We start from the raw sequence: 17,415 nt of genomic DNA, 5'->3' as shown, positions 1-17,415 counted from the left end.
TATCCGACACACAACAAGTATGCGTCTTTATTTTTTAGACAATCGACAGACATATGCATCGTTGTACAATTTCTTATATTTCGGAACGTTCTTATTCACTATCCTACATAACAATAATATTTTATACATCATGGTACAGTTATAAATTACAAAGCTAAGGTGTAGGCTTGTAGCCCCACGGAAGCGTGTCGGTTGTATTTTGAAACACGATCCGCTTGTCGTCATTCCAGCTCAGTGCTACTTTCTGCTGTTCTACGGTGTATACCTCGTGCTTTCGACTCAATATCAAATGCTGATTTGAGGATAGATTTTCACGGTTCAAAACACATTCCAAATAATCGTTGAAAGTTATTTTTCTCAACGCTGATCCTTTGACACCTTTGGCACGTTTATTGTCTTTCTCATCTCCCAAGACTCGGAATGCGTACAACTTAGCTCTTAATCCTACAAATTCGAGCATGATTTTTCCATTATTCTCATCTTTCATCAAGCCGAGAACTTTTTTGTTTGCTCGAGGTATTCCGTAAACGTTGTCAAGCGGATAATCAGAAGTATCGAATTTGTGCAAGTCCTCCTTCATGTGTTCGTATATGTCGGGGACGGTAAAATTGTAAATCAAACTGTCGGTATCCGTGTACATTAATTTTGCTCGGTTGCCGAATTTCTGCTTAATGTAATTGTAATGAAAATCGTAGATATATGTTTTAGCCAGATCCATGATGGAGAAACCTGCGTACAATGGTTTATTCAACTTGACTTTCGTCTTACTCATTTCAACGATAATTATATCTTTGTCGAAAACGGTGCAGCTGTGAAAATTGGGTTTGGCTATGGTAGCTCTAGCACCGTATCTTCCATCCCATTTCGTGATCAGCCTGACATTTCTATACTTTCGCACGTTTTCCATAGTTTTGCCAAAAACTGCGTTGTTCATTAGCTTGTAAAAATTTTTCTCAAATTCGTTGTCAGATTTTTTTCGCAAATCGGTATTCAAATCTATATATTTTTTGAGCCACGGTGTTTGCCTGAATTTGAGAACTCTATGAATTTTGAGTAATTTTAAGCCTAATTGTAAGCATTGTTTCAAAACGCGGTAGTGAACAACGTAGTTTTTCTTGGAAAATAGCGTGGGCGTCAATTTCGGTTGCTTACTATTCGAGATCGGAGGTATGTAGTGCTCCGGACACAGTGGTAAATCCTGATGAATTTCATGCAGTTCCTCAGGATATTCCAAATCCACCTCCAGTATGTAACCAAACTCCGCATCGTCCGAGATGGTAAGAACGTCGCATTGTCCGAAGTCTGATAACCATTCGAAGGAACTGTATGGCAGAGCAAAGCTCATAGCAGCACCGTACAAATTATTAACGTCAAAGTACATGAGATATGATTCTTCGACCTCAGGATCGAATTCCTCTCCCATATATCTATTGTTGGCCTTTGCGTATCTGTTCGAACACTGTGATACACCACCTCGAATACCCTTTTCGATAAACATAACCATGTCTATGTCGGTGAGAAGCTCGAGTTCGATGCCTGTACATTTTAACATTGCATCAAACGACAGACCGGGCGCTGTGTAGTAATGTAACGGGTCCAGTTTGTACGTCGTCCAACAGCTCTGTCGAAAGTTTTGAAAAACGTCGGCCAGTAAAAACACGTCCGTCTGTAAATACAAGTCCGAATACTCTCCCAAATTTTGAACGTTAAAAGTTTGCCAAACTTTACATGCATGTGCATAGTCGTCGTCTGATATATCCTGATCATTTAATTTTGAGTAAAATTGTTGTTTGGATGGTAACCGTCTGTCCTCGAGCTTCTCCCAACTGTCTATGTATTCGTACGGGAACACTCCTTTTCTGGTCAATAACTGAAATTTATCTGAGCTATGATAAAATTTTCGTGTGATTGATTTCTGATCATCACCGAGATACGTTGCTAATTTCTCAAGACTACTGGGCATGAAACGGTACGAATCTACGAATCTAAACTTTATATCTGTCCCCTCGACATATTTTGTAAATGAAATGTACTTTTCTTTGTTTACGGGTAGAAGCTCAGTTGTGCCCTTGAACGATGTAGCCAGTGCTTTGATCAGAAAATGTGAATCGTAACCCGACAGATTGTGGAATATCACTGGGATAATGTGCGAATTTTGGTAATTTAGATTGCAACCTCGGTGAGCAGCACCACGGTACTTTCCCGTGAAATGGCAGTGATCACGATGTTTCACGTCTGCGAGTGTAAACGGTTTTTCACAAATGCGACACACTGTTGTTGAGTGAAATTCGTTGATTTGATTGAAATTTAGTGGTTCCATCGGTACAACAGTTTTGAAATAAACTTCCAACGAATGTGCCAATTCCGCTAACTCGTTCACAAACCATTGAACGCAAGTCTCACCACGATTAATTTTGAAATTCGAAAGCGAATCGTCAAACGCACAATGTAGATAGTAAGCTATACTATACGGAAGATGCTTCTGATAAATTGTTCTATTTTGCCCAAAACTTTCATGTGTGGGTTGCAGTAAACATTCGAGATCCGCGTAAATGCAGAATGGAACGGTTTCTTTGTGCTTGAAATTTTTGAATTTCAGTATTTTTTCCTAATCTGTAGGTAGAATAACTTTGGTTTTGTTTAAATTCATGCAATCAGCTCGGTGCTTCAACAAACATCTTTCGAAATTAAAATGAGACAGACACCTATCGCACAACCAAGTACGACATTTATGCTTAGAAATTTGAGATCTTGTTAATCGAGACAGATTTCGAATACAAGTAAAATGAAAGATTCTGTTTTTTTCATAATTTTCCATATCTACATCATCATCGTCAGGGATTTCAGACTCTATTACTAAAAGATGGATTGTAGGTTTATCAGACTTGTTTCGGCTTAAATAAATGGGTACAATTTCAATGCGCTTTTTTTCCGCACTATCCATACCGTAAACGTTAATTGAAAGACCGTTAAGCTTCTCAAATTTTGAAATGGTGTTTTTGTCTAGAGACATTGGAAAATGCAACCCGTCGTATTGTAGCACTGAGCTGAAATGTGGATACGAAGTAATTTCATTGGGATTTTTGTTGTTGGCTGGAAAGAGGGCTGCGGTGACCGACCAGAGGAAGCAATACGCGTCTCTGTTACGGATTTTGACGACAGCCTTCTTATCTTGAATATCTTTCGGTAGTGGTGTGTATGTGAAGACACCGCCTCGCAGTGGCACGTACTTGTTGATATTTAAAGTCAAATTGATTATTTCGGTCAGTGACCAACCAGAGTCTCTCTCTTGAAAATCTTCCACCTTGGCCAACACTTTTTGCTCTACGTTCTCTTCAAACCACCCGTGTATGTCAGCTGGCTGGAGGATGATCTGGTTTCTGGTGTTAAAATATTTGATTTCCTCAACAAGTTCAGCGTTTTTCGTTATATTGAACTAGGGGCTTCGCCCCTGCGCGCTTCGCGCGCCAACCCCATCTCGGCGCTACGCGCCTCGGGCACTCGGCGCTGCGCGCCTCACTATTTCCTTACGCATTGTCTAGTAGACAGGCGAATTCCTTCATGTTGATTTAATGACAGGTCCTGCACTTGCTGTCCACTTCAATTCCTTCTGTGCTTACTTTTCTTTTTTTCATCAATCTAAGCTTCCATTCGTTGGTTGAAAATTGGTGTTCCTTCTCTATTGATATCTGTCTATCTCCTTGACTTGCTGAATTATTTTTGCTATCGCTCTGCCCGTTATTCTCCAAAATCACCTTCTTTATATTATTTTTTTCTCTATATTTATGTTGCTGTTCACTCCGTAAAACACCTCTTTCTCTTGTGGTTAACATAGATCCTGGTCGTCCTCTTGCCTGGTTATAGGAATATTTGTTTATTATTATTCTCCGGCTTATTTGGTTCTTCACACTTAAAATTTTATTTTCCTTTTTCCTTTGTGATACTTTCGACCATCCACCATCTTCATCGCCTTGTCTGCTGGTTGAAACTCCTCCTTTCTGTTCGTTGGTTGAAAAGCCAGTATGATATTTTTTGTTCGCTTTCCTATATTTTCGCTGCTGTTCCCGTCGTCTAATTTTTCGCACTTCTATGTACATCACATTGGTTGGTCGTCCTCTCGATTTATTTTCCGAATCAATCATCGCAATCGATTCTTCTAATTCTTCGACACCCTTCGTTGAATTATTTTTACTGCCGCTCTGCCGGTTATTCTCCAAAATCACCTTCTTTATATTATTTTTTTCTCTATATTTGCGTTGATGTTCATTCCGCAAAACACCTCTTTCTCTTGTGGTCAACATCGATCCTGGTCGTCCTCTTTCCTGGTTATACGAATATTTGATGGATATTATTCTATGGCTTATTTGGTTCTTCGCACTTACAATTTTATTTTCCTCTTTCTTTTGTGATACTTCCGACCATCCACCATCTTCATCGCCTTGTCTGCTGCTTGAAACTCCTCCTTTCTCCATTGTCATCGTAAATCCTGGCTGTCCTTTTGACTGTTTGGTGATATATTTAGATTGACTATTATTTGATTGTTACTTTTCATACTTATTAGTCACTATCTGAATTTTATTTTGGTTCTGCAAGACATCAAAGTGTCCACTGTCTCCGTCGCCGGTGAAGAGTAGCGAGAATTGTGTTCCATTTTGTGATCCGATCCGGTGTGGATGAATTTGTTCTTCGCGATTACCTACACGATTAAACATATCTTAATAATATCCGCAGCTGCATATATTGCATTTTTATTCATATGTGATTTGTAATCACCAGGTCACCTAATCACAGCACCGTTTGACTCATTACCTGTAATAAAACCCGCAAATGTAGACCAATAATCCACTATATTTGAAACGATACTCAGTCTCACCTCTGCGTGTCGATCTTGAGTGCCGTATACACAATACGCCAACGCGCGAAAAAGACAATTCCTGTCGGGAATCATCTTGATAATTTTCGTTTGCATGTTCATTTTTTGCGCGTCATAAACAGATACCTATAAAGATATTTGTCAAAGACTGTCATAAACAACCGATGACAGCTGTCAAAGGGTTTGCTAGATGCTTTTTGTTTTGTTTTCGGGATCTCACCCCACCGCCAACTTCATGCGTATACTATTGTTATTATAATCTTTTTTTACTATTGTTATTATAATCTTTTTCTACGTTCATTTGTTTGAAACTTTTTTATTAGATAGAGAGATTATTAGATAGAGTGATTATTAGATAGAGAGATTAGATTAGATAGAGAGACTAGCGGGTTTTACCCTATCTGATTTATGTGCGGCTTTCCTGCGCCAAACAAGTCTCGACAGTAATTATTTTGTGTGTGTGTGTGTGTGTGCGTGTGTGTGTGTCAAATCCTATGAAAACGCCACCGAAAATGACCGGGGGGGGGGGGGGGGGGGGGGGCTCCGTGAGTCGAGGGGGGGGAGCTAGGGGGGAGCGCCGCCATCTTTGAGTTAGAACCGGCATATATAAATTACTGCGATCAAAGTGAAACTTCCAAATAGTCGGTGAAGATCAACTCGAGAATCGCCAGCGGACGCAGAGTTCAGTTTGCTCACTAATTGTAATCGAGGTTCGAGTATGAGTGACCTTTTGGTTAAAGTTGAACAGGGGCTCCTTCGCGGTGCTGTGGTAAAAAGTGTTGTCGGAGAGTCTTACATAGCATTTAAAGGTGTTCCATACGCAGCTCCTCCCGTAGGGAAATTGAGGTTCAAGGTGAGTATATATTTTGATAACCGATTACGAATGTAGTTTCGAATTTTAAAGGAACAATCCAACTTTTGACACGACATGCGACATATCAACATCGTTTGTAACTCACCAAAGAATAATTTCGTTCCGCATTTTACTTTTTGGCAACTCTCAAATTTTTCAAGTTCCATCACCACATTATTTTATTCCAACTACGGCAAGATGTCTGCGTTATTAATGGAATTTTATTCTGATCTTTTTCTCTTCAAGTGACTTGTTCATTCCTGGTTTTAGGTCACTGCCAAGTTTTATTATTAACATTATTCGATAGAGAAATAATGATATGAGGAACTTTGATTTTACCAGAATTATCGATATTTACCTCTGTTTTCAGATAAACGAGCATAAAAATTATATTATACATGTATAGTGAATGCAAGAGATTCGCAAACCGTTGGGCTTTCAATGTATATGTAAACTATAAAATCAAAACTTCACAACAAATAGTCAAAGCGAATAGTTGATAAAGGCACAAGTTCAGATGTGATGTACGATTCTTACATAACTGAAATGCGGTATCGAAGCCCAAATTGTTTTCATATTTTTTTCGGCGGAATAAAACTTGGAGAATTACACCAAGAAGACTACGAAACTTGATTCCATCATCATATTTCAAGGTTTTCGTATTTGGATCAGCTGTGAATCCTTATACGCAGCTCAGAGAATTGGACATTGGACATTGGACATTGGACAACACAAAATTAATGTAAATTATTCTCTCAGGACCCAGAACCTCTGCAACCATGGACAGGTATCCGAGACGCACTGGAAGAGGGACCAAAGTGCGCTCAGTTCAATCTATTCACCAAGTCGATAATTGGCGATGACGATTGCCTTTATCTGAACTTAGCGACACCTTCACTAACGGGGTCACGACCCGTCATGGTTTGGATTCACGGAGGACTTTTTAGTTACGGTGACGGAGGTTCTGATATCTACAGTCCAGATTATTTGATGAAGACGGACATCGTCCACGTCGGCATTAATTACAGACTTGGTATCTTGGGTGAGTCCATGTTCCATACTATCAATCTCGAGTTATCAATTTCTCACAAAATACACTATCCATTCTTAACAAGGATTTCTTCAACTTGAGCACGAAGCTGCGTCGGGCAACATGGGGCTTAAGGATCAAATCGCCGCCCTGAAGTGGCTGAAGGAGAATATTGCTCAGTTCGGTGGTGATCCAAACAACATCACACTCTTCGGGCAAAGTGCCGGTGCTGTTTCTGCTCAGTATCTGCTGCTATCTCCACTCGCTAAAGGTACTTGATAATATAATGAGGAATTGATTAATACTTTTCTTTTACGTCCATCCCGATATGGCATTGAAAATTTACATCGATGATAATTTTCTGACTTAAGGCCTTTTCCACAAAGCCATCATGCAGAGTGGAGTTCTCTCAGTGCCCTGGGCATGTGTGTCAGAGCCATTGAAAATGGCGCATCGTTACGTCGCTGCTTTTGGCAAAGATATCACCGACCAGAATGAGATCGTCGAATATCTTCGTACTATTCCAGCCCATAAGCTTATTGAGATGCAGATGAAGATATCAACCCCAGAGGTGGGGCACCTGCCCATTCTCGCAATCAGTATCAATTACTTCGTAATTCGACTATCAACCTATTCAGTATACTTGATGCTTTGACACGATTTTTCGGTGGTATGTTCATACGGTTTTAAGTCGTATATTACGTGTTTTTCAGGAAACAATAAATCTTGTACTTCCGTTTGGACCGACCGTGGACAACAAAAGCATGCGACCTTTGATGCCCAAGCCCATCGAAGAACTTGCTCAAAAAGGTATCGACGTTCCCGTTATTATCGGATACACCGCTCACGAGGGAGCTATTTTCTTTTCGCGTGAGTTGACTTTCTTTCAGACCAAGAAAATTCTCTTCATGTTTTTGTATAGTTGAAAAAATCCAAGAATATTCACAATGAACGAACGTTTTGTGAAACATTTTCACCAGGCGATTTTCAACCGAAATATGCAAAACTTGATAAAAATTTTGAGGCCTCGGCGCTTCGACCCTTGACCGCAAAAGCGCCATCCAAAGCAGCGGTAATCCTCCAAGAGATCAGGAAGTTCTACTTCGATGGTAAGCCTGTGACTAAATATCCCGCTGCCAATTACGCGCGGTACATAGGAGATCTACAATTTATCCGGGGAGTTCACAGGATGGTGGATATTCAGCGTGAGAAAAAATCTCCGACGTATCTTTACAGATTTGCCTATGACAGTCCTAGGTCAGTCACGAAGATCATGTACAACGTAGATGAGAAAGGTTTGTATACATGTAATTAACTAGGAGGAGGGTTTTGTTCACTCAATTCGATGTGAATTCATCTGGAGACCAGCACGTTCTCTGCAATAATATAGTTAATCAACATGCGCGAATTACGTAAAAAAATAATCAAATCGATCGAAAGTATATTACCATTTCATGGGTAGTATATGAAAACGAACGAAGACTGTTACCATGACAATTTTTAACCTAATTTCTCATACCATGTGTACTCTCAGATGTCATCGGTTTCGGGGTTTCACACGCTGAAGAAAATCCGTTTCTGTTTTACCCGTCAATGTACCGCGAGCACGTGAAAATGGAGCCTGGCTCCCCTGACCAAATGGTTAGTGACAGGTTGATCAGACTATGGACGAACTTTGCAAAAACTGGGTAATTATTCAACTCGCTATCCTTGCTTATTTGAGGCTCATAAAAGAAAGTTCAGCGAAATGTAATTCATGATTACGAATTTTTGGAACGTTCCACGGGGTACCAGTAATCCAACTCCACTGATCGATGATTTGATAACTACGGTGTGGAAACCAGTGACCAAGGCAACCAAGAACTATTTGGAAATCAATGAAGAACTTTTCACTGGTGAGGATCTCGATGAAGAAATGTGTGAGACGTGGAAACGCATCGAAATGGTCTCCAATACCTCATCTGAGCGTTTCCATCCCGGGAGAAGTTAGGAGCAAGAAATTATTCCTTCGAGCCCAGATATGTCTGAGGAGTTTGCGAAGTCTACCACCAAACAGACGGTCAAGTGATTGAAATTACGTAGCTGCAGATAATCCTCGCCCGCCTCTAGATACCATTCTTAAGAAAAATCATAGCTTGGTATATTTCTATCATTTCCAGCAATCTTTTTCACGTTTAACATATTTGGAAAATATTCTTGCCCTTTGTCAACAATTTCTGTTTGGGAACCCAACAGTTATATTTTTCTCTGTTGTAATTGAATGAATAAATTTCTGTATGTATAAATTTACGCTATCGAACTTACTCCCGCATACAATGAATGAATAATCACCTAAGAGTATAGTTCGGCAAGGGAGAAGAGAATCTGTCAGTCGATATTCATAGAATTGTGGCGTCACCGAGCGACTGCTTAACGCTCGATGATTCGACCAACCGCTTCTTATAAAAGCGCCACCGCGGAGCGAGGATCACTTCTCGTCTGACCAGCACCGAGTTTACATCAGATTCGCTCATTAAAAGACCCCATATTGGTTAGGTTATCAACCTGTTAGTTGAGAACGAATGCTCTCTTTTACTTCACTCCACGTAGTTTGTGCATATTCATTGGGCACCTAGTTCGTGTAACATTGTCCGCAGCGCCTAGTTCGCGCTATTTTCTTCAAACAACTTGTTCGTTTACAATAAGTAAACACATTTTGTGCATACCTTCCTTTAATTCTGGATACGTTGTCTACTCACCTTTGAGAATACCCAACTTGTGCCTACATTTCCGGACAAACCTCCGCAATCAACAATGAATCAATACTGTTTATTTACTTTTCAGATATTTCCGACGTACAGGGCAACTCAAGTTATAACACCTCGAATATTCTTCCAGTTTCAATAAATTTTTCTTATTCTACCTTATTTATTATAATTGTCTTTCAAATATGTCTTTTTTTCATAAAGGCTAAATCTTATCCTATGAACGATTCATCCGAGCCAATCCACAAATTAAACAATTTCTCATTCAATAATTTCCTAGGCAGATTTTTACGAGGGGTTTTGCAAACGTGAACCCCGGAAGCATTGTTTTTGCAGATATACTAACAGTTGTGCTATAAAAATTTGTTTTTTCAACACCCGATTAAACAGTTCGATTTTCGAAGCCTGTGGAGCAATTGCAAAGTAACTAATTATCGAACACCGTGGTGAAACGACGTTTGTGCACGCGCGCAATTTAAATACTTTCTTCTGCGCATGCGCATGCTTGTCCAACTCAACTTCATACACTGTGTCGTTGACCGTGAGTTCAGAGTTAACTTGGTTAAATTTTATGCAAGTAGCACCTTCGGTGATTTTCAAATCAGACTTTCCTTCACAGGTATTGCAAAAAATAGAATGTACCATATACTTGTCGATGGGCGATACCTGACTCATGTGATCATTTTGATCGCCTTGGCTCAAGCAGCGCTTACACTTGTCTTTACGGTTCACGCTACAAACTTCACAGTTATCGGTAATCGCCCACTTTGCGCACTCGTAACACAATAAATTATTATCTCTACAAAGCTTTGATGAAACTGACCAATCTCGCGCGATAAACTGCTACCCAAAGCCCCAATTTTCATGTACATACATACGTGTGATAATTATAGTATTTGACGTTTGGGACGACTGTGGCATGATGCGATGTCAACCCGAACATGAGTCATAACTCCGGTTGCTTGAGTTAGGCGCACGCATTGTTCCGCGTATAGAGAAAGTCACAATATAGTGAGTGTTTTTTTTTTCGGTGTCTGAAGTCAAATCAAGAACAAGTCTCGTTTAGTGTTTCGGACCTTCCGGGGGGCGCCCTCTTCGGAACTATAATGATTACTTCATTTACTGTACAATAGTTAAAATTATAAACTTCGAGGAAGGATTTACTAATAATATCTATACTTACATTAGCATACGTGAAAAAAAAAGATTAAATTAGCCGAGTCAAACTCATTCCTTCAGGGAAACATTCTTGTCCTTGAAAATAATGCTGAGAGAATAAAGCCGAGGTCGTTAACTACAATCGTGAAAAGCAAGGTTAGATTTACCGTTATCATCAAAATGCACATCAACAAACGTGGGGCTTTAAATTTTTTTGAAAAAATACGAACTCACAGTATGTCGATTTACATTATTCACATTAGTCGTCATGCGTTACAGCCAGTAATTATTTCCCGAGCAATCAGAATCCACGCTCACCGTGACAACGCGTTATTTCAACACATCTAATTGCCAGCATATCTCGCGGCCTCGATAATAAGTTGGCATAAGTACGCGGAGAAGCTGTATAACATGTTAGAAGGCTCTTGCCGGTTGCAAGGCTCACTTCGTGATCGGTATTCGTTCCATTCTCCCAGTCCACTATGAGCGGGCCTGTCGTTAATGTCAAACAAGGATCCCTTCGTGGCATAACAGTAAAAAGTGTTATCGGAGAATCTTATCTCGCTTTCAATGGTATACCATTTGCAGCGCCTCCTATAGGTAATTTGAGATTTTCGGTGAGTTACAACAATTAAAAAGTTATAGCACCTCGAGTCATATTATAATTACAGATATCCACAGTAGCAGATTTTGTTTTTTAATATGAAAACGGCGCGTCATTAGATATTTCATTTCTCTTGTCAGATCCGTGTGTTTCTATATTAGGCACATGTCGTGTCTGGATGATTAATACACATAAATTTATTAAGCTTGTTTTACCAACGTTTGACATCGATCACGTGTTTCACCTAGCAGTAACTGTTAACGTGCATTTAGTCGCGCCCATGCATTAGATTTGCATCACCATGATCAGTCCCAGATAAAGTTACGATTGCTTGGTTGCTATCCGCTTCCAATACATGGGTATAATCATGCACACATGGCAACTTTGCCAGCAATGCAATGTTATGCAATACTAAAAAAAAAGAGATAACAGAATTGAAAAAAACATTAAAAAATATGAATCTGTAGGTATTTTTGAATAGCTCAAAAAGTCGAATAAAATTGTTTGTTACATGAACATGAAACAGAGGAATCACGATTGGACATCATTTCATTAGATACCTGGCATTATTGAAACAAAAAATAATCAGAAGCTGTATCGGACACGAGATTGATTGGGCATAGAGATTTATTGGATACAGACTGTTACGACACCAGTGATATTGAATATAACCAGAAGAATCTTTCGTTTTCTGCAATCAGCTTGAAAATGGGACGTCAGCATACTTTTTTACATCTGACTATTTTGGTTTTAACTTAAAATTTAAATATGTTTATTCAATCTTTGGAGCTCGATGGAGCTGTGTACAAAACCGCTGGTGTCTAATTTGGCCGTATCCAATGATTCTCTGTATCCAATCGGCTTGTGTCCAATTAGGAGGTAAAGTGGTTGAAGAAAAAACCGACAATTTGTTGGTGATTTTTGAAATACAATGTCTTTTCCTCATTTCATGAAACAATTTCTTCGCGCTCCGGCCATTCCAAAGGATCACCTGGGCCTAAAGAAGTCATCACATACGATGGACAGTTGCTACTGTGTGATTTTTAACTAATATTGTTTCTTCGAATGCGAAGACCTAGGGGAGAGTGGGGTAAAGTGAAACCTCAACTGTAAATAGATAATCGGGCCACAATGAGCACGATAGCTGAAAATTATGGTTTCAACCAAATTCAGTTATTTTAATCTTCCAGTTTTTATTAAATCACGAACACGTCACGGGAAATCGACAATTGGTAGAACAAAAATCTAACATTTGTGAGTCATTTTTTTCCCGTGGTGCCTACTTTGCCTCGCTCACCCCTAATCTCGAATCCATTGCGGTTTCCGACTATTTTTGGTGTCCACCAACGCTAGTGTCTAATCAGGTGGTGTTCAAACGAGCCTTTCCTCGTAAAACAAAATATACGTCATTCCTGAGTGCTGCAATATCAACTGGAGAAAATTAGTTCAAATTCAACAGTTCTTGAGTTATTTGTGGACATGTATACAAACAAACGATTTCATATAACAGTATAAACTGAATTATCAGTGGGTCAGATAAGCGGCTCAGTGTTACCGGGTATAAGCCAAGTTACATACTAGCAGGTGCAATCTTACTCGTGATTATTTTGGTTATTATATTCATCGCCAATTCGACGGGTTGAAATTAAACAAAGCACAGGTCATTTTCAGAGGTTTTAACTTAGACAGAACAATGCAAGATTGATGACAATTAGAACAGTAGTTTCACACTAACAATAAGTTCGAACAAAACTGAACTGCGTACAAGATTATTGATAGTATATTGATTATGATATGCCACAAGAGCCTGTGGCACTTATAACTGCTGCTAAAAATACGAGACTATATCGTGAAATCATGTTTGGTCATTAAGTTTCATCAATTTTTCGTTGAACGTTTATCTTTCTCCTATGTCCTATGATATTTACAAGACCCTAGCGTTGAATTGTAACAGAAACGTTTAAAAAAGTTTTTACAAATCTTTAGGAGCCTCAACCTCCTCTGCCATGGAAGGGTGTACGAGACGCTGCAACAGAGGGACCAAAAAGCGTCCAAATCGATTTCTTGACATCGACACCGATTGGCGACGAAGATTGCCTTTATCTCAACATAGCCACCAAATCGTTAAAAGGATCTAGACCGGTGATGGTTTGGATTCACGGAGGAGCCTTCGTATTTGGTGATGGTAGAACCGAATTATGGAGCCCAGATTACCTAATGAAGACGGACATTGTGTACGTGTCGATTCAGTACAGACTTGGAGTCCTCGGTAAGTTTTTTTGGCGGCGATTGCGTAAGATTTGACTATACCGGTGAATAATGAAATTAAAGGATTTCTGAATATCGATCATAAGGCGGCACCCGGAAATATGGGTCTGAAGGATCAAGTGGCGGCTTTAAAATGGGTTCAAGAAAACATCGCCCAGTTCGGAGGCGATCCGAACAATGTTACCATCTTTGGATGCAGTGCTGGCGGTGCCTCCGTACATTATCTCCTTTTGTCACCTCTAGCTAAAGGTAGTATATATCTGCATGATAAGTGTAAGAATAATTCTTCGGTCATTTTCTAATTAAAATTATTTGGCGATCAGGTCTCTTTCACAAGGCCATTATCCAGAGTGGCGTGACATTGAATCCCTGGGTAACCACTTCAAACCCAGTCGTGACTGCTCAGAGCTATGTTGCGCTACTTGGAAAAGAAACCACTGATCCCAATGAGATCGTCGAGTATCTGCGCACGATTCCAGCGAATAAGCTTATACTAGCTGAACAGCAAATTCAGACCCGAGAGGTTAGTAAATCAGCGTCACGAAGAGCGTATAACTTTCCTGGTGTTGGATTAGACAGGCCTTATTTCTTTAGGTTAATTGTTCATTTTGCATTGATAATACATTAATTAGTAAGCAGAATTTTATCCATAGTAACACCACTCACCGCAACGCACCAGTGTTTCAACTGATTTTATGATTCTAATTTTGTTCTTCAGGATAAGATTCGCTTTATGTTTCCATTTCTACCGAGTGTCGATAGCAAAAGCCAACAACCATTTATGCCAAAACGCCCCCTAGAACTTGCCAAAAATGGTTTCGATGTGCCCGTGATCATTGGATACACCAGTCATGAGGGAAGTTTTTTCCTAATGGGTGCGTTTCGATTTTCTATTTCGGTATATGCAAGAAGTTTGGACTAGATAATTGATGACTGTAATACGTTTCTACATTTACAGGACTTACAACACTGGATCTACCATTTGTTGATGAAAATTTCGAGGTTGCGGTAACCGAGGACTTGGTCGAGGGAAATCCATCAAAAATATCCGAGGTGGCGAAAGAAATAAGAAAATTTTACTTTAAGGATAAACCTATAAACAAAGACGTGATTAGCAACTACATCCAATGTTATGGAGACATATACTTTGCCAATGGTATTCACAAGGTGGTTGAATACCAACAGAAGAAGAAAACTCCAACTTACTTTTACAGGTTTTCATACGACACCCCCAATTCCTTCGGTAAACTGGCTTTCGGGGTGTCAGAAAAAGGTACGAAATTAATTATACCAGCAAATGTCGAAATTCATTGGAATGCGGAAACGAATCTCAATATTACACATAATATTTGAGGAAATGATAAAAGTCTACCGATGCAGTGCATTGCGAATTAAATGATTAGTCGGTTGAGATGACTGCACGGGTATATTTTGTTGGGTCTGGTTTCACTAACGCCTTACGTTATCACAGGTGCTGGTCACGGTGACGAAGTTACGCGCTTGTTCTACCCAATGGCGTTGGCTCAAAATATAAAAACCGACCCACGCATATCGTCAGTCGATAAAACCGTGTCCGATAAGATGGTCAGAATGTGGACGGACTTCGCAAGAACTGGGTAGGTATCTCATAAAAATAAATTTGCTGACAACCACAGATGTGAAACTAGGGCACACAGACGAACGATAATCTCAACTGATTTTTATCGTTGCCATTTAATATTGGCTTGCAGAAATCCAACACCGCAGATCGATGATTTAATAACCGTGATGTGGAAGCCAGTGACGCCAACAGAGAAAAATTACATAGATATTGGTGCCGAAATCTCTGCCGGAGTGAATCCGAACGAAGAGGTGCAGCAGTTCTTCCGGCGCATCTCTGAGATTGTAAAGAGTTAATAGTGCCCTCGTCAAAATGAACGGTGTTTTCCATTCGGAGCCACTTCACCGATAATTCAAACTTGACATGGATTTTTTATTTTTTCTACCGTGCATTAACTCCATCTCGCACAAAAATTTGTTATGACGAGAAAAAAAGTGTGGAGATACGTTTATTTTTCATTCGACATTTCCGTTTGAATTTTTATCAAGAACAGAAATGAATATAAGTGTTTTAAATGATGTTTCACAAATAAACAGCATTTGGTTTCAGTATATTATGTTATTGGTGATCGGTCAATTAAGAAAACGTAATTTTAGTTAACGTTTCGACCCGGATATGGGCCCTCCTCAGAACGATTTATTTAAAAACTGTCAAAAAAACAAACAAAAGGAAAATAGGACTTAAAAAAATTAACAATGGTACTAATAGTAATCGGACATAAATATTGCAGAAGTAACATTCTCAGAGACAATAAACATTGTTGATAGTAAGAACCTAATGAATAATTATGATAAGGATGTTTTTTGATGTTATTTACCTTTTGAGTTAAGTAGGTGTAATAAGATGTAGTCGATTTCACAATAACAATTGGCGGAAACTGTGTTCTTTTTTAGTGACGGTAGACAATGTCAATCTTCCAGTTGTTTTTTTGTAGGAGTTAAAGGTTGGTAGTCATTTATTTAAAAGATTAAAGAACTATGTTTTTTTCACAGTCAATATGTCATAGTGTTAAAAGGTTATTGAAAAAAGTCAATTAGCAATGAAATTAATTCACAGGTGTCAATTAGGTGGAGGTAAGATCTTTATAATTACATCCTACATGTCTAACGAAATATTGTTGGTTGAACCAATTGGGTCAACAGGTGAATAACGACTGATGGGGGAAAACACAATAATCCAGAGTGAAGGTGAACATATTATAAACATTATACAGAAAAAACAATAAATATTTGGTACGAAAGGTTATGTAGAATGAACTGTAAATGGGACCTAAATAATAATTTTTTTTTTTTTTTTATATAAAAAAATAAAAAAAATTAGTTAAGGTTAAACAATATTTGTTGTGTGGGCAGAGATTAGAGGTTTGTAAATATTGCTTAAATGTTCAACGTCTTGTCTGAGATTTACCGTATTGGTATGACCTACAATGTTGCACATTTCTAAAAGCAATCTTCTGTAATAATTTTGTTCTTCACAAAGGATGTTTGTGTTGTCAAAATTGAAAGTGTGTTGTTTATCAATCCTATGTTTCGTTAGAGCTGTGTGCCGTTCCTCTGTCTCATGTATATTACGTTGGTGTTCCCTAATTCTGGTGTTGAGATGTCGACCCGTTTGACCTATGTAGACTTGATTACAGTCATTGCAAGGTATTTTATACACTATATTTGAACGTTTGCCTATGGGGATCTTATCCTTACCGGTATCAAAAACAAATTTCAGGTCTTTTGAATTTCTACCAACAAACTTCACATTATATTTATCGAATAAACGATTGAGTGACTCGAATAGGCCGGTTACATATGGAATGGGGATATATGTAGTAGCCGGTCTATTGTTATCTTCGACAGGAGCAGAGTCAATATTATGGTCAAGTATGTTGTTGATGTAGGAGCGTCTCTTATTGATTTGTTTTTGTAATAGTCCATGAGGGTAATCATTAGATCTTAGTACATTATATATGAGCACCAAGTTTTTTTCTTGGAACTCTGTACTAGCAAGTTTTATAGCTCTATCCACAAGGCTGGTGATGGTGCCTATTTTGTAGGACAAAGGATGGTGAGAGTTGAAATTCAAGTATCTTTGTGACCAAGTTTTTTTGTGAAACCAATCTGTCTTTATATTATTATTGCTGTGAATCAACAAAACATCTAAGAAACTGATGGTATTGTTCTCTTCTGTTTCGATAGTGAACTGTATTCTAGGATGATACCCATTAAAAATATTAAGAATGTGATGTATTTTTTCATTTGGAACGGCCGTAAGAATATCATCCACATATCGAAAGT

General features: G+C 38.9%; 1 protein-coding gene and 1 long non-coding RNA gene across 2 annotated transcripts; one reads left to right on the top strand and one right to left on the bottom strand.

The window, feature by feature from the left end:
• Positions 1-5,511: 5,511 nt before the first annotated feature.
• Positions 5,512-15,678, top strand: LOC124309033 (uncharacterized). Its single transcript, XM_046772250.1, has 17 exons — positions 5,512-5,726; positions 6,486-6,768; positions 6,842-7,027; positions 7,128-7,327; positions 7,470-7,626; positions 7,737-8,051; positions 8,291-8,444; positions 8,551-8,743; positions 11,135-11,275; positions 11,934-12,176; positions 13,249-13,531; positions 13,594-13,779; positions 13,854-14,053; positions 14,249-14,405; positions 14,489-14,803; positions 15,002-15,146; positions 15,261-15,678. Exons 1-17 carry the CDS (start codon positions 5,592-5,594, stop codon positions 15,424-15,426), a joined length of 3,459 nt encoding a protein of 1,152 aa, XP_046628206.1. The 5' UTR covers positions 5,512-5,591; the 3' UTR covers positions 15,427-15,678.
• On the bottom strand, positions 10,458-11,127 carry LOC124309122 (uncharacterized). Its single transcript, XR_006909178.1, has 3 exons — positions 10,893-11,127; positions 10,684-10,794; positions 10,458-10,601 (listed from the first exon to the last, which is right to left on the bottom strand). It is a non-coding gene; the product is annotated as an uncharacterized LOC124309122 (long non-coding RNA).
• Positions 15,679-17,415: the final 1,737 nt, after the last annotated feature.

Source organism: Neodiprion virginianus, chromosome 7 (assembly GCF_021901495.1).
Source record: "Neodiprion virginianus isolate iyNeoVirg1 chromosome 7, iyNeoVirg1.1, whole genome shotgun sequence".
NCBI lineage: Eukaryota > Metazoa > Arthropoda > Insecta > Hymenoptera > Diprionidae > Neodiprion > Neodiprion virginianus.
The sequence above is the reverse complement of the archived record's forward strand: the minus strand, read 5'-3'. Positions and strand labels throughout refer to the sequence as shown.

What these genes read in the sequence shown, in the direction of transcription:
- LOC124309033 (XM_046772250.1), top strand. Translation starts at nt 5,592, where the DNA reads ATGAGTGACCTTTTGGTTAAAGTTGAACAGGGGCTCCTTCGCGGTGCT. An exon ending in TTTCGGGGTGTCAGAAAAAG is followed by an intron (nt 14,804 to 15,001) that starts GTACGAAATTAA and finishes ACGTTATCACAG; the next exon opens with GTGCTGGTCACGGTGACGAA. An exon ending in ACGGACTTCGCAAGAACTGG is followed by an intron (nt 15,147 to 15,260) that starts GTAGGTATCTCA and finishes ATTGGCTTGCAG; the next exon opens with AAATCCAACACCGCAGATCG.